The sequence below is a fragment of the Triticum aestivum genome, chromosome 3B (genome assembly GCF_018294505.1).
Source record: "Triticum aestivum cultivar Chinese Spring chromosome 3B, IWGSC CS RefSeq v2.1, whole genome shotgun sequence".
NCBI lineage: Eukaryota > Viridiplantae > Streptophyta > Magnoliopsida > Poales > Poaceae > Triticum > Triticum aestivum.
This window is the reverse complement of record NC_057801.1, coordinates 295779422-295796651: the sequence shown is the minus strand read 5'-3', so window position 1 is coordinate 295796651 and position 17230 is coordinate 295779422. Positions and strand designations below refer to the sequence as shown.

Below are 17230 nucleotides of genomic sequence, written 5' to 3'. Positions count from 1 at the left end.
AGGGTGACGATACAATGGTGTTGTTGATATGGTGACTTTATGGTCGGTGTGTGATAGAGTTGGACGGATACTCTGGGAGATTGGTAACACCAAACAAGAGTGCAGAAGAACATAACTTTTGTGGGAGCATTGACTATAATGGAGAAAAAGATGGAACTACAGTTGCAGGTGGAGTCATATGAAGTCAAGGGTGTAGCAGCGAAACTCATGATTAATGGTTCAAGTCCAAGGCACACGGAGATTTGCACATGGTGGCTAAAAGATAGTGAGGTCATATTCGCCAAGGTGGAGTGTTAAAATATGCGTCAAATTTTTATTTTCAAGAAAACGCAAAAGTCCTTTGCGTTTCTTTTCATTGGAAAGGTAGGAAGTCGGTTACAGCCGTCCTAGGACGAACAATCGAAGATCGGGTACAATGCTCAGTGCACATCCCATGAAGGGGGTAGGACTACTCTAAGGCCGGCTGCTCCGGCCTTTGCCCAGGAACAAGCTTCCTCCTTGATCCGGTCGACTAGCGTGCCTAGGGAGGGCGTCGTGTTGTCGAAGACACAACTGTTCCTATGCTTCCAGACCAACCACGATACGAGTAGTGCAACGGATTGTAGGGCCTTGCATTGTGCTGTCCTTGGCGTGCTGCCACTAGTCCGTGAGGGTGGGCTCCTGGTTGGGAATCGGTGCCAGTATGCGTAGCCACGCCAGGGTCTCATGCCATGCCTGCCTGGAGAAGGGACAGTCAAGCAGCAGGTGCCGAATCATTTCCGGTGCCTGATCACAAAGAAGGCAGCGCGGATGATGCTGTAGTCCATTGCGGGCCAGTCGGTCGGCAGTCCAGCAGTGATCCAGATTGGCAAGCCAATGGAAGAACTTGACCCGAGGGGGAGCCCAAGTCTTCAAGATCAGCTTCCAGGAGCAGGAGTGCATGGATCCTTGAAAGGTGCCGCGTAGCAAGACTGCGTCGAGTAGATGCCGCTCGCGGACCACTTCCATATCAGCTGGTCAGGGGCATCGTTGAGCGTGGCATGCTGCGTGAGTTGCCAAAGCTGCAGATACTGGCCAATCTCATGGATGCCGAGGACACCCTGGATGTCACGGGCCCATGCGTTGCCGTTGAGGCCTTCAGCCACCGTTCTGACCTTGCGTCGGCGTTTGAGGATGCAGTTGTAGAGCAGGGGCATGAGCTCGCCAACCGAGCGGCCGTTGAGCTAGCGATCCTCCCATAACAGGGCGTTCATGCCGTTTCCGATGATCATGTAGGTGGAAGCAAAGAACAGTGCACACTCGTTGCTGGAGAATTGGAGGTTCAGCCGTTGCCAGACGCTCTACCAAACAGGGCAAGGATTTCCTTGACAGCAGTCACGTCGGTCTCCGTGGCATGGCAAAAGAGCATGGCGTCGTCGGCGTATAGAGATATAGCCAGTATCGACCTCCGCGATGCAACGGCTGGAGGATGCCCGTTTCATGGGCGCGCCGTATCAGCTGACCGAGAGTGTCGACCGTGAGCATGAACAACTGCGGGGACAAGGAGTCACCTTGCCGCAACCCTCCCTTATGCCATCACACCGTTCATCAAGACCCGGGTGCTCGCTGAGGACAGGAGGATGGCGATCCACTCGAGGAAGCGATTCCTGAAACCATATTGACGCAGGGCCTCGAAGAGGAACGGCCAGGAGATGGAGTCGAATGCGCGCGTGAGGTCGAGCTTGAGCATCACCCTGGGGGCCCCTAGTTGGCTCAACAGCTTGAGCGATTGCCTGACGAGCACGAAATTTTCATGAAGGCCCCGTCCGATGATGAACGCGTTTTGATTGCGGCTGACAAGGCGGTCGAGCTTTGGAGCGAGCCGAAGCGAGAGGGCCTTGGCGAAAACCTTGGCCACAAGATGAATGAGGCATATTGGGTGGTAGTCGCGCATCTCCTGGGCATCGGCGCGCTTCGGCAACAGTGTGAGGAGGGCCTGTTTGAGCTTACAGAAGCCATAACCACGCAACTCGAAAAGCTGCTGGAACACATCCATGAAGTCCTGCTTGACAATGCTCCAGCACGTGCGGAGGAATTCGGCATTAAAGCCATCGGGCCCTGGTGCCTTGCACGCAGGTAGGCGCTTCACGGCTTCCCAGATCTCCGCCGGGCAGAAGGGCGCGTTGAGGTCAGAGAGATCGCTCTCGATGAGTTGCGACAGGTCCGCCGTGTGGTCGCGTTCGACCGCCGTGCCAGGTAGTGCGTCAGATTGCCGGAATGCAGCCTCGGCCATCTCATCGTGATTTGTGAGTACCGTGCCGTTCGTGGAGAGGTGGAAGACACAGTTTTTCTGCCGTTGAAAGGAGCATTGCCGGTGGAAGAAGGCAGTGCTGGCATCGCCGTCTTTGAGGTTGGCAATGCGGGCGCATTGTCTAGCGATCGTTCGTTCCAGGGACGCAAGCCCGAGGTACGAGACTTTCAACTGTTTGCACAGCCAGTCCTTCGGCGGCGTGAGGATGCGGTCCTCCTAGGCTTTGTCAAAACGCGCAATGAGCTCTCTAGCAATGGCCAACGTGGTCTTCACGTTGCCAACCACTTTGGCACTCCAACTCGTCAAGCAACGTGACGTGGCTTGGAGGCACTGCATCAGGCGGCGGAAGGGGTCGGGCTCGTGAATGGAGCCCCATGCCGCGGCCACTGTATCGTGGAATCCGTCCAAGCGCAGCCAATGGTCCTCGAAGTGGAACCTGCGGTGCAACACAGGTGCGGGGGGCGCAGTCCAGCAACAAGGGGGAATGATCTGACACGACGAACACTAGGCACGTCAGGTGGCATTCGCCGTGCCCGTCCTCCCAGTCCGAGGTGCACAACACTCGATCGAGGTGCACCAGGGCCGGCGGCGATTACTCGTTCGACCACGTGTAACGTCGCCCATTGAGATATACCTCCTTGAGCGCGAGATCATTGACTAGGCTGCGGAATTTGCCCGTCATGCGCCTATTGAGGTTGTCCGTGTTCTTGTCCTCGGAGCGGAGGATGAGGTTGAAGTCACCGCAAAGCATCCACGGTCCGGAACAGCCTGCTCTGATCTCGCGCAGCTCCTCCAGGAAGGCGACCTTGGCCGCATCATCCTGGGCCCATATACTATCGTGATCCACCATGGCGTGCCGGCGGCCGTGGTGACGCAGGCAGAGATCGCGTTCGTGGTGAACTGGGGGCCCGAGATGGACACAATCCTACTTCTCCATGCAAGGAGTATGCCGCCGCGCGTGCCCTGGGCCGGGAGGTATGTGTAATCGTCAAACTCCGAGCCAAGTGTGTCAAGTACGACGGATGAGCAGAGCAACTCAATCTTTGTTTCTTGCAAGCATACAATGGAGGTGCCGGTTGTGTCAAGCAGCGTGCGAATGGCGTAACGCCGCGCGCGTGCGTTGAGACCACACACATTCCATACCACGATCTTGTGGCCGTGATCCATAAAGATTGGATCGACGGGTGTCGGCGTCTTGGAGGGACTAAGTCGCGCACACCAGGTCGACGTGCGCTGGGATAGTTGGCTGCCCCGCAAGGCAAGCTGGGATGTCGTGATCGACCAGCGCGGCAATGGCCGAAAGCACGGGCAGCGGGATGGGCGCCGCGAATAGATCGTCGTATGCCTTCATCTTTGCGGCCGAGATCTTCTGGTTAGTCCCGACGATTCCAAGCGTGTGGAGGAGCTGCACTTACACGCGTCTTGCGGCGGTGGGAGGGGTAGCGGTCGTGGGCGCAGCGGAAGCTGAGCGGCCACGGCGGGGGGTGAAGTCGAGAGGGCGGCGGGGCCTCTTCTCGGGCGCCGGCCAGGCAGCGTTGAGCTCCTTGGTGGCAGCGGCTAGAAAATCCCCCAACGTCCATGAGCGGGTGGTGGATGCATGTCCGCGCGATCGGTGCATGATAATGGGTGGGGAAGCAAAGCGGCCAGGCCCAGACCCATGCACGCTATGACGTGTCTGCTCGGGGTTGGCGAGGGGGCCGCAGCGGGCCCGGGAGTGACAGGGGCCACGGGATTCTGCATGGGCGTCTGCAGGTCCCGCTGGTCTATGGTGGGCGGCAGAGGTCTTTCCATGGGTGGGGTTGTCGATGCACGGGCGGGAGAAATGCGCGAAGCTTGAGCCCCGTGCGGTCCCTCCCAGCGCGCACGGGCGGGGTCGGGACCTGGTCAGCGCACGGGGTTGGCTCCATCTCGGGATCTGATGTGGGCAATGCGTCAAATATTATGTGTACGAGTTGTGCTACAGTTGGACTCGTAATCAGTGGAGGGTTAGGTGTTTGAGTCGAACGCGTGTAACCCGGGCCTATGATATAAGGGCACCGCGGGGTAGCCAAATAGACTAGACATAAGCTGGTAGGCTAGAAAGAGATCAGGAGAGGGACGCTCCGGCAGGGGTGGCTAGACCGGCTGTGGTGCGGTGTTCAGAGTACTGTCTGACGGCCTCAGCAGGCTTATCATCGACTGTATCATGTGATATGGTACATGGGGAGGAGCACGCGTAGTCATGCCTTGGGGATGTAGCCATGTTGGTGAACGTCGTTAACAAATCTCGGTGTCGTGCTCGTGCTTGTGTGATTGCTTGTCCTCGACGGATTGATGCGCGCCCCAAATTATTCTAACAATAAGTAGAAAACGACCTGTGATCTGTACGTATGGCTTGAAAATCTGGCATTATATTATTTGTTGGTTGATACATAGCAGTACTGAAGCAGTTCATTCAAATTTATAATGTATTTTCTTGTCCAAAAATGTTATTTTTTGTAATTCTATCTTGAGTGTCTTGCGGTTATTGGTATTAGTACTGTTGTAACAAAGCAGTTTGATTCCTAAGTCAGTAGGCAGTTGTTCCCCACAGGTTTACTGGAATTCTTGCCGGGGAATCGAGATTCAGATAATCAACCAATTTATTGTCATCAAAATGACTTGAATACTTCAAACTACCCTCATGGTGGATTTGCCTTGGTTAATATTTTTTTGATATGACTCAATTTTTTTCTCACACACTACCTGAAAGCTAGGTAGTTTTTTTGCCTTTTTTCTTAGTTTTTGTTCTTAGAACTTGTGTACCTACCACTAATGATTTGGAACCGCCCACACAATTGCACAGTTTGAGCCTTGTATATCACCATCAGAAACTGCTATTCTGATCTCTGGATATTCTGTTAAGATCCCTCTCCACAGGCACAGGAATCCAGACTCACCTATGTATTTTTACATGTCAGGGACCGACACGTGATGAGGTAATTGCAACTCTGAGAACCGCATTCATGAAGATAGCAGATGAATTTAAGATTTACACAGAGGAAGAAAAGAAGAAGGTTTGCACATAGAAAGGATATTTTATTGGTTTATCTTTGCTATTGAAGACCATAGTGATGAACTGATTATGGCATCATCGTCATTTATTCAGGTCATTGCGACAGGTGGGCTTCATGTAGTAGGAACTGAACGACATGAGTCCCGCAGAATTGACAATCAGGCATTCCCGCAGTTTCAGAATAGATGCCTTTTCAGCCTCTCCAGCTTTTTTCAAAATACTTGTCATTCTACACTCCCAATGCAGTTTTAGTTATTTATTCCTATTTTACCTTCATCAGTGCCATGACAAAATATATCTAGATACTCATATGCCAGCTTGAACTTCCCTATTTTTTTAGTTCCCCTGCCTGCTGTGACTGTTTGAACTCTTCCAAAAAATTTAATGCACTTGCATGGAACATCCATTTCTACTTTAGCCATAAAAAAATCTCGTACTCCAAAACTGTCAGAACTTTACTGCCTTCGGAGGATAAAGAGATGGGGCAACATTGACATTTTACTCAAACCCTTAATTCTTGAGCCCAACTCTAAAAGAACATCCATTCTGAAATGGAGTACTGTTCAAGGTATTTTCATTAGTATGCAAAAGTTGGCCTCCTGCAGAATGAATATATAGAAAAGTGGGCTTCCCGCAAAGAAAAGTTGAAAATTGACATTGTAGCCTTACGCAAATCAGAAATGGAGGGAGTACCCATTCAAGCTATTGTCATCAATACGCAAAAATTGGTTTCCTCCAAAAAAAAATGCATGCCGAAAATCGGCCATATAGTCTTACAAAAATCAGATGAGATGGAGTACTATGATCTTTTGAGGCCTGTCATGATTTTGGAGTCTTCACAATCATGATAATTTTAGGGAACGGATGGAGTTCTATGATTTTTGGCTTCTCGTCATGATTTTGGAGTCTCCATCTGTGCCAAGTTTTGGGTGCAACAAATGTTGGAGTCTCCATCTGTGCACAGATTGCAATATATCTTGTCATGTGCAATTGGAGCAATCTAGTGTTTCTTGGGATTACTCTTTTATTTCGAAGATGTGAAGCATCACAACACATGTTTCACAAGATGCTGAGTTTCAGAAAAAACGTAATCAAAGAGTTTTGACAAGTAATGTGTATTATGCTATAATCAACATGAATTGTCCTTATTAGGGATTTTTTTCAGAATGAATAGTATTAAAACTATTGGTAATTGAGCAAGTAGCAGGCCAGCTATTTTCTTGCTTGAATATACAATCCGTACATTAGAGGATTGGGGAGGAAGTAATAATTGTAATAACGAGTTAATTAAGATAATTCAATACTCTTTAGGCCATCGAATGAGTGATTAGATGGTCAACATGGGATGACAGGCTTGACTCTAGTATGAACCATTAGATTTAGCTAGTAGAACAGAAAAAATAATATCATTTGGGGTCACAATGGGGTTAACTTCGCAAAGAACAGATCTACCTATTGTATGTTGAGAACACCGAAACATTTACCAACTTCCCAACAGGGGTATGATCCCTTCAGACTTGGTTGTGTATCATACCACCATTGTATCTTTTTATAGATCCATCATTACCTTTGATTGGTTTGCTTTTATCTGGTGTAGCTTCGTGGCCGAAGTGGCAGGCAAGGGGATCCTGGGAGCTCTCGCTTCTTTCTTAGTCTTGAGGATAACATCTTCCGAATCTTCGGAGGTGACCGGATACAGGTATATTTTATTTCCTTCCTTTATTTTATATTATTCCCTTAGGGTAACGTGGCAGCAATATCAAAGGCTGCACAAAGTACATTGTTGCATTCAAAGCCCTGTCTGGTAGAAACTAGGGTTCTACCGGGTCTAGGCCGGAGGTTGTAGGGGAAGGAGGGAGCTGGTCGTGGACGAACTCGCGGTCGTCGGCGGCTGGGCGCCGTCGTGCGCGAGGAGGCGGCGGCTGAGAAGGAGATGGCGTAGGGGAGGAGGCGGCTAGGGTTAGGTCTCCCAGCTCCCTAAGGAAGCCGAGCAAATATGATTGCTTCTTTGCTTGATTGGATTGATACATCTCCTCTCCTTATATAGAGAGGTTTACTTGACTCCCAAGCCCCTAATAACGATAATTGGGCTAAGCCCCTAATAACGATAAGATAGACTGGGCCACAACTAATTGGGCTAAGCCCCTAACATGCCGGTCATAACATTTCTCCCGGCCTGCACAAACAGCTCGTCCTCGAGCTGGAAGGCGGGGAAGCGCTTGCGGAACTCCTCGAGGTGATCAACCGTCGCCAAACACCTCCGCGGCAGCTGGGGCGGGCAGGTCGCCGAGCCCGGCGGCAGCGGCGTCCTCCTCAATGTAGTCCGCAGCCTCCAGGTAGAAGGGTCGCGGGTAGACGTGGTCGGGCACGTAGGGCTCATCGCAGTTGAAGCACAACCCTTGGCTGCGACGCTTGAGTTGCTCGGCCTGGGTGAGCCGGCGGAACGGGCACGCCGCGGTCACGGCGAGGGGTGCCGTGGAAGTCTAAGCAAGCCGACCCTGCGTGGGAACGTCCGGCCAGGGTGGCGGCCCGGGAGGGTGACGCCTGCTGGATGGCCACCGCGCGGCGCTCGAACGCGCGGGCGTAGTACATGGCCGTCTGGAGGTCCTGGGGTCCCTGCAGCTCCACGTCCACGCGGATATGATCCGACAGACCGCCGACGAAGAGCTCAGCCCGCTGGCGAGCCGTCACGCCGGGTGCATGGCACGCCAGGGCCTGAAAGCGGTCGGTGAAGTCTTGCACCGTAGAGGTGAAGGGAAGACGGCCCAACTCGCCAGCCGGCTCCCGCGTATCGGCGGCCCGAAGCGAAGGAGGCAGAGCTCGCGAAAACGCTCCCATGGAGGCATGCCGCCCTCGTCCTGCTCGAGAGCGTAATACCAAGTCTGTGCAGCGCCTCGGAGGTGATATGAAGCGAGCCAAGTGCAGTCCGATGCGAGCGTACGTTGCCCCCGGAAGAACTGGTCACACTGATTAAGCCGGTTGAGGGGATCCTCGGCGCCGTCGTAGGTGGCAAAGGCGAGCTTGGCGAAGCGCGGCGCTGTCTGGGTATGACCGCCGTGGGGGTACGACGTCGTCGTAGATGGCGAAGGCGAGCTTGGCGAAGCGTGGCGCCGTCTGGGTATGACCGCCGTGGCGGTACGGCGCCGTCTCGGTATGACCGCCGTGGGGTACGGCTCAGCGGTGCGGAGCAGCGGCGCTGGGTCGGTGATCACAGGAGGCCCCCGTCGAACTGCATCGCGTCGAGGCCAACGTAGGGACCCGCAGAATTGGAGGATCCACCATACTGCGCCTGCTGTGACGGCACATGCAGCGGTCCCGAGGCCATCGTGTAGACCGGCTGAGACGACCGGTCCCGAGGCCATCGTGTAGACCGGCTGAGACGACGACTCGGTCAACCAAGCCGGTAGCGGAGACGGCGAGGACGGGAACCAGACTTGGTGGAGCGGAACTCCCGCCGGCGCGATCGATGCGGGGTCGGAGCTGACCGGCGGTGGCTGCTGTAGCTGCAGCTCCTGCTGTGGTGTTGCGCCGGGCAGCGACAGCGGCTGCTGCGGTGGAGCGCCGGGCGCGGCGGAGGCCGCCAGGAGCGGCTGCCACTGCAGCCAGGGCTGGGCGGTGGTGGCGATGGATGGCAGTTGCAGTGGCCCAGCGAGCGCGGCGACGGCCGCCTTATGGGGAGGGCAGCGGCCACTGCGGGGCGGCGACGGACGGCGGCGGCTGCAGCTGTGTCCCAGCGGAGGCCCCTGGATGCGGCGAGTACCACGGTAGGGCCGGCGGTGGCCCGTAGGGGCTGGTTAGGTACAGCCGGATCCCCTGGACGGGTGCGACGAGGTCGTTGAGGACCCCGGTTATCTCCTCCGGGGTGTAGGCGGCGGCCGGTGGTGTGGTGGAGGGCACCGGCATCTGGGCGGTGGCGGCGCCGGAGGATACGACCAGCGACGCGGACGGGGAGGGTAGCGGCGCGGTGGAGATTGGCAGCGGCGCGGTGGTGCCGGTCGGCAGCGGAAGCGCCAGGTGGGCGGCGGCGAAGACATGATCAGAACTGAGCTATCTGATACCAAACTGGTAGAAACTAGGGTTCTAGGTCTAGGCCGGAGGTTGTAGGGGAAGGAGGGGGCTGGTCGTGGACGAACTCGCGGTCGCCGCGGCTGGGCGCCGTCGTGCGCTAGGAGGCGGCGGCTGAGAAGGAGATGGCGCAGGGGAGGAGGCGGCTAGGGTTAGGTCTCCCGGCTCCCTAAGGAAGCCGAGCAAATATGATTGCTTCTTTGCTTGATTAGATTGATACATCTCCTCTCCTTATATAGAGAGGTTTACTTGACTCCCAAGCCCCTAATAACGATAATTGGGTTAAGCCCCTAATAACGATAAGATAGACTGGGCCACAACTAACTGGGCTAAGCCCCTAACATGCCGGTAATAACGCTGTCATTTAGCATTTCCCATCTTTTCTGTTGTACTGTACAACTTACTTGACTCCACTTAAAGCTTCTGATTAATAGAATATTTGGTCAACTTGAAGTTTCGATTATTCGATAATCTGTATATTCCTCGTTCATGAAGGTGGAATGCAACGAATTGGAATCCGTTCGCTGCTAAACAAAGCACCTCATGCCTTTATAATGTAGTTCACCTACCTCTCGCAACTACTAAGTGTCATAAAAAGTTCAGATTAGACTATCAGAATATTATGGAAGATATGGGTCCATGTGCAGTTCAAAGCAATCACTTCTGCTTGCAATAAGATGTTCTTAGCCAAAACATGAAAACCTTGCACAATTCTTCTGCTACACACATCTAAGCTTTTAGTCCGAAGTTCCAAACCTGTTTTAAATAGTACCCGCATCAGTAATAAATTCAATGTTTTACTACCAGTTACAAGCTTTATGTAGGGGCAGTATCCAGACTGGAACTTGCAACCAAGAATTGCTCAATCAGTACCATCTACTTTAGGCACGTCTTTTTATAATTTGTTAAATCTGAAAGTCCAGTACCTTCCTACAGATTAGTGAATTAGGAGGGGAGAGGTTCTGTTTGTCTAGGAACAGAAAAGACAGGGCATTCTTTCAATGTGCATCCCAAATATGAAATGTTTATACTGCAAGTTTATCTGGTACACTTTGAGTCTCAGACCACACCATTCAGCACATGTGGCTTTTACAGACTACTGTTTCAGCATTCCGTGAGAGTTAAAAATAGTGTACATTCAAATTGAAAACATTGCGAACTGTGTCATGTAGGGTCTGATGCAAGCTTTCAGAGTTGAAGATCTTCCTATTGAATCAAAGATGCTAACAAGGGCCCTAGATGAAGCTCAACGGAAAGTTGAGAACTACTTTTTTGATATCAGGAAGCAGCTATTCGAGTATGATGAGGTATTAAATAGCCAGCGGGATAGGGTATATGCAGAAAGAAGACGTGCCCTAGCATCTGGTAGCCTGGAGTCACTTATTGTGGAGTATGCTGAATTAACAATGGAAGACATATTAGAGGTTAGTTAGTAGGTACCACCATTTTCATAACAGATTTATTTTGGTAATTTCTCCTAATTATTTAATGCCAAAGTTTACAACTGCAATTGAAAGTTAGCAACTAGTTACCCTGAAATGATGCTAGTTTTCAATGCTTGTAACACTAGCCTCCTAGGACTGTACTCTCCCCATCTTTTCAATGTAATGAAGCGCAAACCCTTTGCGTGTTCTCGAAAAAAAAATGATGCTAGTTTTTCATCCTATTTGAAGGCAAACATAGGTCCTGGTACCCCAAGGGAAAGTTGGGATCTTGGCAAGCTGATAGCTAAAGTTCAACAGTGAGTTTTCTGATATTATGTATATTTCAGGCTATCTACTAAGTGATTTATTATCTCCTTCATAATGTTTCTATTTTTTTTCTAGGTATTGTTACCTATTAAATGACTTGACACCCGAACTGTTGGAGAGTAAATGCTCAAGCTACGAGGATTTACAAGAGTACCTTCGAACCCGAGGGCGTGAAGCATACTTCCAAAAAGCTGTTAGTTGCTCTTTCTGGTCTCATGGGTAGAGTTTTCTTGCATGATACACACTGAAAATTATAAAATAGTTAGATCAATGCAACAGATGTTGAACCATTGAAAACAAGAAGGGAAGTTTCACCTTGCAAATACATGTGAATATATTTTACTACTCCCTCCGTTCCATAATGTAGTGCATATAGATTTTTTGAAAAGTCAAACATCACAAACTTTGAACCAGTTTATAGAGAAAAACATTTACATCTTGAATGTCAAACCTATATCATTAGATTCATCATAAAATGTAGTTTCATATTTTATATAATTGATATTATAGATATAAATAGTTTTCTCTATAAACTCAGTCAAAGTTTACAAAGTTTGACTCTTCAAAAAATCTATACGCACTACGTTATGGAAAGGAGGGAGTATTATAATGTGGCCAACCCAATCTCAACAGAGAAATTAAGCAATAGCTTTCTCAGTTCAGACTTAAATTCAGAGATCAAAGGTGCTTTCTTCAAATGACACATGATAAAACAATATCTTCAAAGTAGTTTTGGCCTAATTATATCAGGAACTTTGGCAAAAACAAGCTGTAATTCCACATTTGCATGTTTCCTAACTTATCTGTTTATATGGCAGGAAATTGTGGAGAAGCAAGCTCCAGGCTTGATGAAGGAAGCCGAGCGATTCCTAATCCTAAGCAATATTGATAAGCTCTGGAAAGAACACTTGCAAGCTTTAAAGTTTGTGCAACAAGCTGTTGGGTTAAGGGGCTATGCTCAACGAGACCCCCTTATCGAATATAAACTTGAGGGATATAATCTTTTCTTGGATATGATGGCTCAAATCCGGAGAAATGTTATTTATTCTGTATATCAGGTTTGTCCACCCCTAATGTCCAACTCATCCTTCCTTTATTTCCCTTATTAAAGGGATATGGATACTACATTATTTTATCGTTTTTGTTACCTTTTAGTATTTTTTTCCTGAATACGCACGAGTGTGCGTATCATATGATATAGAAGAAATGGGAAAGACCCCGTGATATGTTACAAGGCACGCCTACATGCAGGCAACGCCCAGTCCACTCCACCTACGTCGAAGACAATGGAGTGGATTACTCGCCACATGCCCACCGCGAAACCGCCGCTGGGAAGCCCTGCAAGATGCCAAACCTTGCTCTCGGATGCAATGCGCCTAAGTACAGACCTAATGCTCGGTATCGCCCCATCGAAGACGACCACGTTCCGATGCTTCCAGAGTTCCCAAAGGCATAGAAGGTGAATAGCCCGCTCCGCCTTGCGGAGGCGACCATGAGCCCGAGCCCTCAAACACCAATCCTGAAGCGAGACCTCCGCTGTCGGAGCACCATCCGTATGGCCCATAGCCGCACACACCATGTCCCAAATTTCTCTTGCAAAGACACAGGTGACCAGCAAGTGATCAATCGTCTTGTCGTGCTGATTGCAGAACGGGCATGCGTTTTGATGGGGTAGGCCTCTATGCGCTAACCTGCCAGACGTACAACATCTGTTCTTGAGTGCCAGCCACGCGAAGAACCTGTAGCGTAGCGGTGCTCGCGGTTTCCAAGTGAAGTCCGTGGTGGGTGCCACCTCCAGGGCCGCAAATTTCACCGTTTATACGGATTTGGCCGAGAACATACCGTCTCCTGTCCAGAACCATCTCCATTGATCCTTCTGTAGTGGTTGTAGCTGAACCACCGCGACTCAGGCCAAACCTCCAGGAACTGCGCCAGCTCCATCACAGTGAGTCGCGGCCCCACATCTCTAGCCCACGCATTATTAGTTAGGGCCTCCACCATCGTGCGTGAGGCTCTGACCCTCGGACGCACCTTCGCATAAAGCAGCGGCGCGAGTTCCTCAATCCGGAAACCATCCAACCATCTATCCTCCCAGAAGAGTACCTTGCGACCATTGCCAATGATAGCCCTCGTCGCCGCTCCGAATAATGACCTAGAGTCCTCCGGTACCGAGAAGTTGAATTCCGCCCAAGGTATGGAAGCATCGGTCTTTTGAAGCCATAGCCACTGCCTGCAAGGCGACATTCATCCACCGCATGTTCATAATGCCTAGTCCGCCAGCCCACTTGGGCCAGGAAACAATCTCCCAAGCAACCTAGCAAGATCCCCCTCCGGCCTCTGCCGTGCTCGCCCATAGGAACCCTCGGCAGATCTTTCCCAAGGCAGCTAATGTCTTCGGTGGTAAACTCATGGCGAGCATCGTATGGATTGGAATGGTGGAGAATACGGACTGAATAAGCAGAAGCCTGCTGCTATGTGTGAGCGATGCAGCCGTCCACCGGGGCAGGCGCGCAGCCAACCTGAACAACCATGTACTGAAATTGGGCCGCCGTTTCTTCCTGACCGTGAGGGGTAACCCAAGGTATTTGCAAGGGAAAATTGTGGTGGAACAGCCCAGCGTGTCCTGCAACAATCCCATCTCCTGAGAGCAACGTATAGACACCGCCGCACTCTTTGCCATGTTGATTCTTAGCCGGGATGCATGCCCAAATAGCTCCAAAATGGAAGTAGAGGCTCTAAGATCCAATTCCTTTGGCTTCCAGAAAACGATGACATCATTTGCAAACATAGATAGCTGACATTTAAGCCTTGATCTTGCCAGCGGTGTGAGGATGCCCGCTGCTGTAGCGCGCTCAAATAGACGCAGCAGAGGCTCCATGCATAGAATGAAAAGCATCGGGGATATGGGGTCTCCCTGACGCAGTCCCTGGCAGTTGAATATTGTTTCCCCAGGAACCCCATTCACCGCAATCTTCGTTGATGATGTCGCCAAAAGTCCACAGATCCAGTTAATCCACCTTGTGCGGAAGCCCATTTGCTTCATCACCTCGATCAAGAACGGCCATTGCACCGAATCGAATGCTTTGGAGATGTCCAATTTGAGTAGTAATGCCGGGTCTCTGAGTGCGTGTAATCTCCTAGCGGTGCACTGGACTAGCATGAAATTGTCATGCAATGATCACCCGCGCACAAACGCGCTCTGGTGGTTCCCACTAGGTGCGGTAGTTCATCAGCCAATCTACAAGCCAGCACCTTGTCAAATAGTTTGATCGCACCATGAATGAGGCTCACGGGTCTGAAATCTTTGATGTCAACTGCTCCCGGCTTCTTCGGCAATAGTGTGACTGTCGCTTTGTTAATGGCCGGGAGTCCCCTCATGTCTCCACGGAAGAATAAATCAAAGGCTCTCATAATACCCACCTTGATAATCTGCCAACAGGAGGCGAAGAATCGCCCCGTGAAGCCGTCCGGCCCCGGTGCCTTGTCCAAAGGCATGCTCTTAATCACCTTCTCCACTTCTTCTTGAGAAAACGAGCTCTCCATGAATAATCTAAGAGTGTTGTGATTGCAAGCTGATTAACTCTTTGTTGCTTCAATAATCTCACAAGTCCACTGTGCAGCATTATGCAATTCGGAATGGAAAGTTAGTTTATCAATAGTGGCACTGTGAGACTAACTACATCTCTACTGTGATATCCTGCTAGTAGTAGGTGTGAAGAAAATATGCAACTTGTATTTCCATGAGGCCAAAACCCAATATATACACACGTGAAGGTGTGGGTTATGCATAATGCTCCTTATATAATGGCTATACATGACTGTATAAACTACTCTAACACAGCCCCTCAAACTCATGGTAGATCAACAACACTGCTGGATGCGCGTGAGCGACACCGCACACGTCAAGCTGGTCGGCACCTAGAGGTGCACCTCGCGGCCGATGCCATCCCTCTGGCCGAAAACAAACTTTCACAAACAAACACATGTTGAGAGGAATCCAAGGACATAGGATGATACATACATTTCTCAATCTGCAAGTGATAGTCAAATTGAGGTGTTTTTCGCAATGTACCTCACAAAAGTAAAGAAGTCGTACGCAATTTGTATGACAGTGGGATGTCACCTCAAGTTACCAAATGGACATGGGCATTGATTTACCTAGGTTCTGGCCCCTGCTATGCGAGCAACAAGCCTACTGCTGCTTGTATGTGAAGGATTACAATGGTGGTGCAATGTCTAGATCGGATCTACCTATTGTGCTAATTGGCCGGAACTAGTGTTTCTAGAGATCTTGGCAGTTGAAGATCTCCTCATCGGGTGGACGCCTATTTGTAGTAGTCTTGGTTAACTGCCTCTCGCTCGACGTATTGGTTTCCTTTGATTCGTCGCGGACTCCTCCGTTTATGGTAGTCGTGTGGCTTCCTTCAAGGAGACCAGGGGTGGTATGATTGTGTAAGTCGGTGGCACCACCTCCACCTGACACATAGGACCTGGTCCCTGCAGACTTGGCCTAGCCAACGGAGTGCGCCCCTCCTGCGTGAAACTTAGTATTGCCTTGGTAGTGTGTACAACGAGAGTGGGGGCGTCAATGGTGGAGCCTCCTGCTCCGCCCAGTTGTCGCCATCCACACGATCGCTCTAGAGCCGACTAGGAGCCAAGGCCGCCGCAAACGACCCAAATCGAATACTCGTAGTGGGAGAAGCAAAGGAGATGGTTTTATTAACATTGCCGGCAACCCAGAACGCGGAGTAGTCCCCGGAGCCCCGCCCTTATCATTACCTCCAGACCGTTCACCTTCAGCACCTTTCTTATTTGGTGCACATTTGTTGGACCCATGCTATCACGCCCAATATGCGATCCTATTCGAGAGGAACTCGAAGGTCCAACCAAGGATAGAGCCGCATATTGAAGACGCTTTGCAAGGTGCATATCATTACATCGTATCATTACATAATAGTTGGGGATACATGCAAAGGCATACAAATGCCACAAGAATACATCAATACATAGCAATCATCATTCAAAAGAGCGGCATCCGACTACGGATGAAATCAAACGAAAAAGACAAAACGACATATACCCTGCTAGCCCAGTGATGTAGGGTAGAACCCTAGATGCCCGATCTTTCACGATTGGAGTGGATCCTACCGAGAACACAAGGGAAAACATGAGGGGAAACACTCAAACCAATAAGATCCGATGACACATGTGCTAGATCCTCGAAACACAAAGAGATACACGATCCAAATCCAACAAAGGGCGATACAAGTGGCGGTAGTTCTTCGTGAGGAGGCCTTGAGGGGTTCTTCCCATGACGGGTCTTGAATCCGCTTGGGGGATCTTCTCCGAAAAGGTCGTGGACTCCGATGGAGAAGTAACCAAGTGGATGAGCAAAGCTCTATCTCTCAAATGAGCTAATCCTTTGCTAACCCTAGCAAGAGGGGGGAGAAGGAGTATTTATAGTCTAAGTGGACAAAGGGTACATGGGCTTCGGCCCAACACACAGTCAACACACAGGCGTCGGACGTCCGACAGTCACCGGTCGTCCGATGGCTCGCGAGGGTCCGGACGTCCGGTACTTGTCGGAAGTCCGACGTTTCGGCTCTTGTCAGGTTGCGTCGGTCGTTCGGTCAGGGTCGGACGTCCGAGACGTCGGTTGTCCGGAGACTTCCATACTTCCGACGTTTTGGCTCGGTGATGGTGGTGTCAGTCGTCCGAACGCTGGGAGGTGTCGGTCGTCTGAGGCGCGTCGGACGTCTGGCCGCTGTAGTGTTCGCGGGCAGGGATGGCCTAGCGGGCTGAAGCATCAGGCGCGGTCCAAGTGGTGTCGTGGGAGGTGTAGGTAGGTCCATGGGATGACCTTGGGATGCTCCGCATCACCCAGGGCGCCGACCAGGAACCTATCGCCTGATCGAAGAAGAAGCAGAATAACTCAAAAACAAGCAAGCATCGCTCTCACGTTAGATCATCGCATAACCTGTACCTGCAACTGTTGTTGTAGTGAACTGTGAGATACGACGACTCAGCAATCCCATTACCATGGGTATCAAGACTAGCAAAGCTTAATGGGTATGGAAAGGATAAGTGGTGAGTTTGTAGCAGCACAGGTTG

General features: G+C 50.9%; 1 protein-coding gene across 2 annotated transcripts in view; it reads left to right on the top strand.

The window, feature by feature from the left end:
• Positions 1-17230, top strand: part of LOC123069769 (protein translocase subunit SECA1, chloroplastic) — a 60440-nt gene that overhangs the window by 30900 nt on the left and 12310 nt on the right. Inside the window, exons 12-18 of one of the 2 annotated variants that reach the window (XM_044492707.1) lie at positions 5209-5304; positions 5397-5465; positions 6901-7002; positions 10541-10792; positions 11042-11109; positions 11195-11312; positions 11938-12177. In XM_044492707.1, the coding sequence (XP_044348642.1) occupies positions 5209-5304; positions 5397-5465; positions 6901-7002; positions 10541-10792; positions 11042-11109; positions 11195-11312; positions 11938-12177 (945 nt within the window). The remainder of the gene's footprint in view (positions 1-5208; positions 5305-5396; positions 5466-6900; positions 7003-10540; positions 10793-11041; positions 11110-11194; positions 11313-11937; positions 12178-17230) is intronic. The other variant, XM_044492708.1, reaches the window with a different exon arrangement.